At 38.8% G+C, this 8,137-nt stretch overlaps 2 protein-coding genes across 3 annotated transcripts; both read left to right on the top strand.

The window, feature by feature from the left end:
* Positions 1-54: 54 nt before the first annotated feature.
* LOC135613973 (zinc finger A20 and AN1 domain-containing stress-associated protein 2-like) lies at positions 55-498 on the top strand. Its single transcript, XM_065110969.1, has one exon. The coding sequence runs from the start codon at positions 55-57 to the stop codon at positions 496-498; it is 444 nt and encodes a 147-aa protein (XP_064967041.1).
* Positions 499-680: 182 nt separating this feature from the next.
* LOC135615538 (protein MHF2 homolog) lies at positions 681-7,410 on the top strand. 2 transcript variants are annotated; one of them, XM_065114175.1, is made up of 6 exons: positions 681-766; positions 856-936; positions 2,929-2,968; positions 5,349-5,402; positions 5,468-5,572; positions 7,120-7,410. In XM_065114175.1, the coding sequence occupies exons 1-5, from the start codon at positions 746-748 to the stop codon at positions 5,569-5,571; spliced, it is 300 nt and encodes a 99-aa protein (XP_064970247.1). In that variant the 5' UTR covers positions 681-745; the 3' UTR covers position 5,572; positions 7,120-7,410. The 2 variants fall into 2 exon arrangements, with proteins under 2 accessions (XP_064970247.1, XP_064970246.1); XM_065114174.1 differs by having other exon boundaries at positions 692-766; positions 7,123-7,410.
* The last annotated feature ends 727 nt before the right edge of the window (positions 7,411-8,137 follow it).

The following is an 8,137-nucleotide window of genomic DNA, read 5'->3' as shown; positions in this document are numbered from 1 at the left end:
TTTCTCACTCTTCGCAATGCTTTAAAGTAGGAGAGACCTCAGCTGTCAGTCGCTATGGAATCGAGGGAGCTCTGCCATAGCCCGCCGCTCTGCGCCAATGGCTGCGGCTTCTTCGGAAACTCCGCCACGCGCGGCCTCTGCTCCAAGTGCTACCGAGACCTCTGCCTCAAGGAGTTGCCCGAGACGTTGGCGCCGTCGGTTGCCGACGTGGAGGTCGAGGCCGAGATCCGGAAAGTTGCGGCGGGCGCGGCGTCTTCTGTGGCGAACCCGTCGCTCTCCTCGGGCGAGGCGCCGGCGAAGGTGGTGGAGCGGTGCGGGCGGTGCCACAAGAAGGTGAGGCTGAGCGCGAGGTTCGAGTGCCGTTGCGGGAGGGCGTTCTGCGCCGCGCACCGGCTGTCGGAGACGCACGACTGCTCGTTCGACCATAAGACGCTCGGCCGTGCTGCGCTCGCCAAGGCGAACCCCGTCGTCCAGAAAGAAAAGCTGGAGAGGATATGATGAATCCAGAGAATTAATAATAGGATTACTTGGATTTACAAGATTTGAATTCATATTAACTTTGATTTGTGCAAAACGTGTTTCTCCATTTTTCATAAATTAATAAAGAGTTTCTTTTAATAAATTTTGGAATTTGTGAGCCGTGTGATTATTGATACGACGATGTAGCACGAATCTTAAGGAAAACTTATGGTTTTTGTTTTCCACCCCCTGCCTCCCTGTTTCTCGCTTTCCTCCTCGGTTCGAGATGGACGCCACCTTCGATCCCGTGAGCCCTAAGCCCCTTCGCCTGCCGCCTCTGATTCTCGATTCCTTTCGCTCCTGATCGCCAAGCATTGCTCTTTTGTTTGTCCTCAGGATCTTATTCACGCCATCTTCAAGATGGTCTGGAGCAGAAGAGCCGAGCGGAACGAAGAGATCGATGTTGTCGACGTTGAGGTGTGTCTCTATGTCTTTCTGTGTTCTTGTCTGCCGATCAGCCTCACTTATTTGTTGTCGTTAGCTACCCCCAGGTCGGAAAATGGCTTCTTATGGTGTTATTACTTGTTTTCTTGAAAGGAAAACCCTAAATGGGGCCTTATCATCAAGTTGAATGCTAAAAAGCCAATTATCTGTTTTTTTAGTCGTAATGCAAGAATTTCTGTGTATTTTTTCTCTTAATTGAACAATGATGTGCCCTAAACACAACAGGAACCCTGTGGAGGCCGTTCCTTCCTACTAATTTCGTAGGCCTTTTAACAGGGTACGGATTCCTATGTTCGAAAGTGAACTATAGTTGTATTAGGTTTCTTGTGAAAAGGATCACTAAAAGTTTATTAAGTTGATGATTGACCGTGGAGGTGTTGTCTTCTTCTCATGCAAGCCTTTGTGTATGTTAGTTTTGGGATCCAAAGATGCTATGCCTTAATTGAAGTTTTAGGATACCACTGGACAAGCATTTGGAAACATTTATCTGAATCTCCCCTGTATTTGGGTATAACTGATTGTTCATGTGAATCAATGGGCATAGCATACACATAGAGAGAGAGAAAAAAAACTAAATAGATTTAGGGTTATACAACAGAGTCATCTTTTTGTTAACAATGTTTATGAAATTCTGTACACATGAAGGTATCGGTTAGTGTAGCCGGTAAAAACTTTGACAGTACATTGTAAGGTCCTAGCCTCAAATCCCACCTTCGTCATTTACCCTTTGCATAAAAAAAAAGAATTCTATACACATTGGTCTGCTGAATATACTTTCTGTTCATCTTTTTTCTTGTATCTCATACTAAATGATCAAATGGTTCTGCAAACAAACAAATATGAGTGAGAAAATGTAAACAACAATTTAAGATGAGTAAGAGTAGGATGAGAACAAATATTTGTTGTTTATTCCTAATCAAAGAATGTAATGTAACCAGTGGATAAAGTGCAAGAAAAGTAGGTTATTAATCTACCATTTATGAGATAATACTGATAGTTGAAATTTGAAAACATGCCAAACACTAGTGACAAATGGGAAGTGACCTCGCCGAATATGTCAACATCACCTAACCCCATCTAGTCTTGTGCCACCTGGGGGTTTAAGAGGGTTAAGATGGCTGATGTTTTGACATCATGCTATTGGACCCCAATGCCTTGCAAATGATGCAGAAAATAACTATTTTGTCCTGGTTTTGCTTCCATGCAATGACCACTCGACAACTCCGCTCATTAACCTTACAAGGCTGAAACCTTAAGCAAAATGAGACTTCTAGGCTTCCACAGGCCTCACTAAGTATAAGAAAACCTAAACGAACTGAAAAGTCTGGCTGCTGCACAAACAGGATTGTCGTTGTTGAACAGTTGCAATACCGCTGCATGGTTGTTGCTGCAGCAGCAATACATGATAGTGTGATGCTCTATTCCACACCTCCTAACAAAGAGTCAGCCATCAACTCCTCACCCATTGGTGACCAGTTATATCGAAGTAGTCTCTTAACTTGTCTTTGCATACCTTCTTTTTTTTTTTTAATCTTTTGTTCTTCAGACTTTTGACATGCATCACTGAATTCAAACTCCCTTAGGTGCATGCACTTCCAATGGTCTCTAGCTCCCAACCTTAATTTGTTTTCTTTTATTTGTTTTGTTACCTTTTCTGAGTGAATTTATTAATTGTACAATAAAAAAGAGAAAGATGTGTGAAGCATTTTCTGGATTTCCACGTATGCAATTGCATAAAGGTTCATGTTATTACAATCGCCGTCTGCAGACAAATGAAAACTAATGGAGGCATAATAAATTTTGTTACACTTCCAGGGGTACCTGATGTTTCAAGTTCAATTGATTTTGTAAATGATCTGCTTTATAAAATCATTGCTTGGACCTGGTGCATGTTATAATTCTAACATACAGTTTGTTTTCCTATCACAATTATGATTTATAAATAACTTCCATGTTAGTTGTTAGGTTGGTGCTGGCACATCCAAGAAAAGTCGACCGACTACAGGTACTGTAAATCCTCTCGTCTACACAAAGAGCTGCTTGCTTTGAGAAGATATTTGCATTTTTAATTGATTCATATGCACATAAAAATAGACTCTGTTTTTAATTATAACTTGAGTCTTCTTTTCTTCGAGAATTTCACATCTAGATATAACCCATTGTCTAGATATTCCAATATTAGTGACACCTTCGAAACCCATGAAACAAAATTGAAATAACACACCCTATCTAGCACAAATTGTGGCAGCAGTCAAGGGATGTGAGATTGATGGGATTGATGATTTGGATGGTCCAGCTTTCTTTTTTGGGCTTGTATATTACTTTTTCAAGTATTTTTATCTTTGGTCTTTTTTTTGGTCATATGACATTATTTGTCAATCCTAAGTATGTCCTTGATGCCTGTTTGTGTTTTTCTTTAATTTTCTACTTGCACATTTCTGTACATATATATAGGAATTATGTTTGTTACTTTGTTTTGCAGCTGGTCATATTTCCTATACTTGTTATGTATTGCAGTAAATTGTTCTTTCTTTTCTATAATGAACAAGTACCTCAGTCTTTTCCCTAATTTTTGCTTCTCATTGGGTTATTGAATGAATAGTTCTTCCCTCTAGAACAGCAAGGAAAGACGTGATTAGCTTTGGAAAATGAACTATCCTTGTTTGACTTGGGGAAGATGGGAGAAACTTATTAAAAATGAGAGAACATATTTCTAGTAGAAGTCATGCTTTTATAGGGTTACCATTTGGTACTTGTTAGTTTGTCACAGATGTTACAATCATTAGAATTTGCAGTTCCAATGACTTCTCCTGTTGCTACAAATTTTTTTAAGTTTATTTAATTCTATCTTACAAAAAATTATCCTTGAGAGTTGAGATCGAGAAGGCTAAAAGGAAAATATCGTGCAATTAAATCAGTTGCAAGATATATGTACTCTTGCTAAATTTCTTGCACTTTTTTGACTCATTGACTGATTACTTAGAATAAGATTAGAGTAACCTGATGAGTAAAAGAATATGAGGAAACTATTGTGTTTTCTATTGTTAAAAAATAGAGGAGAAAAGAGAGGATTACTCTAACATTTTTCTTGGAAATAATTTTACATTTGGAGAACAAAAAGTTCATTGAAGCAACGCAGCAAAGTTGTCCAAATGCATAGGCAGTTAGGTAGCAACTTCATGAAGGCTTAGGCAGAAGGCACAGTCGCAAGAGTATCTCAGAAATAATATAAGATTTGTAGATTCATTTTTATAAATAAAGAATAAATATGAACAGTTCATATCAATTTGTAAGTTCTAAAGAAAACCCAGCAGTATGTCATATGTAGTCTTCTTGCATCACATTTCCAAATATTGCATTAGATGGAGTCCTTGTCATCTATTGTTTAATATTGGACATTTCAATCATAATTCTAGAATGTTAAATTTTCACCTCAATCTCCTTTAGATGAGTTTCAATGGAGGATACTGCATAAAACACTTATTATCAATTAAAGTAAAAGAAAAAATAAGTAAAATGGCATGCACCATGGCTAGAAACAAGCATAGTAAGGAAGATATAATGGACCAACATATTCATTAATGTTGCCAAGTAATTAAAGCAACATTTTATCCTGTAGCTCATTATAAAAAAAAGAAAATACTTGCACATGTGCATTACTTAAAATGTCATAATTCTTATTTGAGCTGTTTCTTGGCTCAAACTTAAAAGGGCACCAGGGGCCTTGGTGGTGGATGTAGCTAAAATGTCCTAGCAGATCCCTTTAATGTTGATTGGTATTGGTTGTATCGTGGTATCAACTGATTCTGATATGATACATATGGTTAAAAATTGCTAGAACTGATCAAAATCAACAAGAGTTGATTGATCGTGGTGCAACGTGTGCTAAATCTTTTTCTTCTAGTGAGATAAGACAATTAAATTTTGCCTCTTGTGTTCTCTACCATAGCACCAAGTATATGAAGAGTTGTTAAACACTGTAGGAGTAGGCTCCGACAGGTTCATTGGAAATAGTCCATTTTGGGAAATTAATTAAAAGTTCTTCCTGTATTCCTCTTTATGACTTCATAATTAAGGTGCATGCCCTACTCTAGGGTTACAGTCACCACAATACATTATGGTAGGAACAGTGACTTTGAAGCTGTCATGGGTATCACAACCAAGATAAAAAAAGTCGAATCTAATTTTGAGTGGAACTTCAGAATTCAGATTCACCTTTTAAACCAGTGACAATAACAATTTTGATTGTACTTTTGCAATAACAGACTTTTTGAACTTACCTTCAAGGCTTCAACTGTGTTCATTTATATGATAATTTTATAACTTCTTTTCTGAAGAAAAATGAATCTCTAACAATTTTGTTTTTCAAATGTTTTTCCATGCAGCTAATCCTAGTGCTCTAAGGGTAAGCTGTGAACTTCTCCGGCTATTTGTAACAGGTATGTGCACTCATTTTTTTATTAGGTCTTAACAAAGTAGTAAAGAAAGTTTCCATTCCTTACAGAGGCTATCGAACGTACTGCTATAATTGCTGAGGCAGAGGGTATAAATAAAATTGAACCGACCCATTTGGAGAGGATTCTTCCACAATTGCTTTTGGATTTTTAAGGTATTATAGACATGTATATTACCACCATGTATATGGTTTGTTATATTTTCCTTATATGTTACATGGTTCTATGTTTATATCCATGTGAATAAACTTTGTGTGTGTGTGTGTGTGTGAGAGAGAGAGAGAGAGAGAGAGGGTCATTTTGGTGCATCTAGTTGATCTAATTGGATATAATATGTTGTTTATTGATGATAGGTCCATGATAAAGATTCAATTCATTCAATATCCATTAAATTGCCTAGAAGAAGTGATACTATTGAATGAGGAGATGAACAAACAAAAATTGAAGGAGTCTATCAGGGATCAACTCAAGTTGGTTGGGTCAGGCTACACCTCTTCTAACCCTAATCGAGGGATGACACTGGATTGAGTGTTTTTCGAGTACCTACTCTTACTTGACCTGTTTGACCCAGTTTGGTTGCTGTTTATTTGGGTTTGGGTTAAGATTGGGTAGCAAAGTAGGTACTTGAATCAGGTTTGACATTCAGATACCCACCAATCAAACCTAAATGCAGGCATATTACGCTGTACCTCATGTTATTTACGTAGCCTCTTCTATGACTAATAATATACTTTATTCTCTGCTTCGATATTGGCTCTTGCCCTCTGCATCTCCATCACTGCCCTTCCTGAGTGGGTCTGCCAGTGGTCGGTGTGGACCCCTCTGGTGTCTTAACCCTATTCCTCTCTTCTTCGACTACTGCCTCTTGCTTGTCACATCTCTCTCAATCCCCTTTTAATGCATTGCACGTCAACCCTATTCCAACCATGGTAACCGATTGGCCAAACCCGACCTAGCTTGACTTTGGTCATGAGATCCCCAATCCAAACCCTGAACAAACTTGAGATTTTGGGCTCAAATTAAAATTTGAGTTGAATTACGTTTACGTGTGTGTGAATTAGTATGGGTTGGAGTCTGGGGTTGTCTATGAGGAAGGAATTATAGAGTGGCCGTGACCAATAATGGTAAGACTGGAAAATTGGAATTCCTGTGACATAAGAAAATAGGAATAAATAAGCTATAAAAGAGGGGAAATTTGCGTGAACTTTCTTTTAACACGTGATTGTTGTTCTAGTCTATCATAAGTTCTCTTCCTGTTATAAGATTTGAATTGAAGGCAGGAGTGGAGCTACCAGTTAACCTAATTGCCGGTGAGAAGTTTTAGTCCCTTCGCCTCTGTCAAAAGGATCTGAAGCCAGGGCTTTCCAAATCTTCCATCGGACTCAGTATACTAAAACTGGATCCTGCTCATTTGGTCAACATTTTTCTCCCTCTTGGTTTGTCATTTGAACTGACCAACAATTCAGTTGGCTTATCTGAATGGTACATCTTACATTTTGTGTTCTGCAGAGGTGTCTTTCCTACAAAAAGGACTACCCATCAGAGATATTATATTTTTCTAGCTAAATAGGACTTGTTCAATTGCCAGAATCACCAGTCCAGAGATATTATATCTGAATGCGTGTTTGTACTATCTTGTTCAGTGTAGTCTATTTTTGGTTGCAATATGATTTAGTTCCTGAAACTCTTCACTTGTTGGTAGCAGGGAGGAATCTTGACTTGCAAGTCAAGGGGTGAAGGACTCGGTCTACTGTGTGCATTCTTTCCATCAACGCGTGGAAAACTCGGCATATCCGGCTAGATCACGCCATGGATTAGCCAATGGAGAAGAACAAGGACTTGATCTCCAAATACCATGTTTCTGGTTCTCTTACACCCGCTTGCCATTTGCAAGGGGATGTCAAGTGGATGAGAATTTGAATGGTTGTTGGTTCTTAGATAGATATACAGGCACATGGAAGTGTAAAAGACTAATATAAACATGTCCTTGTCATATTGTTGTGTTCTTCTGCTGATTTTGTTGTCTTTAAAGCCATCATTGTCTGGTGTGTTGGAAATTGGTAATAATTTTGTTCTGGTTGTATTAGGATGTAGGATTGACCGGTCAACATAAATTTGCTATTGGTGTCTAAATGACCTCTGATAATATTTGTTTTATTGATTTTTTTATTTTAAAGTTATATATAGTATATTCTTTCTGTTCTATATTTATTTTTTATCTGGGATTTTTTTTTTTTGGGACACGGGTAAGGAGGAATTTGATCCCTCTTGTCATGATCTGATGAGGTATAGTCTTGTCATCGTCTGATATGATATTTATCATAAGTTAGTACATTCAACATGATAGGTTTGATACAAGATCGTTCAATATTACTCACCCTCCATTTTATATCTTCATAGCATACTTCGGAGCAGATCCATTGTGCAGGAAGGACCTTTGGATCCGTCAAACACGCCGAAACGTTACATGAGCAATCGATGGATGATCCACCCGTCCTCGAGTTCCCACCTGCGCACCTCCTGAGTGATTCGAGAGAGCTCGGGCCACGTTTAAGTGGGTCCCATTGAGAAAGCCGACACGCTAGCCGGTGTAGCACGAGGGGTAGCGGATGGGAATGTATACGTCTTGCGGTCTACTATGCCTTGACTGCCTCTGTCATCGAATCGTATCCGTTCGATTTCTAGGGTCCACCATCGGCAACCGTCCATTTGGCGGGCCC

This window comes from Musa acuminata, chromosome BXJ2-6 (genome assembly GCF_036884655.1).
Source record: "Musa acuminata AAA Group cultivar baxijiao chromosome BXJ2-6, Cavendish_Baxijiao_AAA, whole genome shotgun sequence".
Classification (NCBI taxonomy): domain Eukaryota; kingdom Viridiplantae; phylum Streptophyta; class Magnoliopsida; order Zingiberales; family Musaceae; genus Musa; species Musa acuminata.
Note: the sequence above shows the minus strand (reverse complement) of the source record. Positions and strands in the feature narration are given on the sequence as shown.

Coding starts and splice junctions, on each gene's coding strand:
- LOC135613973 (XM_065110969.1), top strand. CDS start 55: ATGGAATCGAGGGAGCTCTGCCATAGCCCGCCGCTCTGCGCCAATGGC.
- LOC135615538 (XM_065114175.1), top strand. CDS start 746: ATGGACGCCACCTTCGATCCC. Junction 937..2,928: donor TCGATGTTGTCGACGTTGAG/GTGTGTCTCTAT, acceptor GTTAGTTGTTAG/GTTGGTGCTGGCACATCCAA. Junction 2,969..5,348: donor GAAAAGTCGACCGACTACAG/GTACTGTAAATC, acceptor TTTTCCATGCAG/CTAATCCTAGTGCTCTAAGG.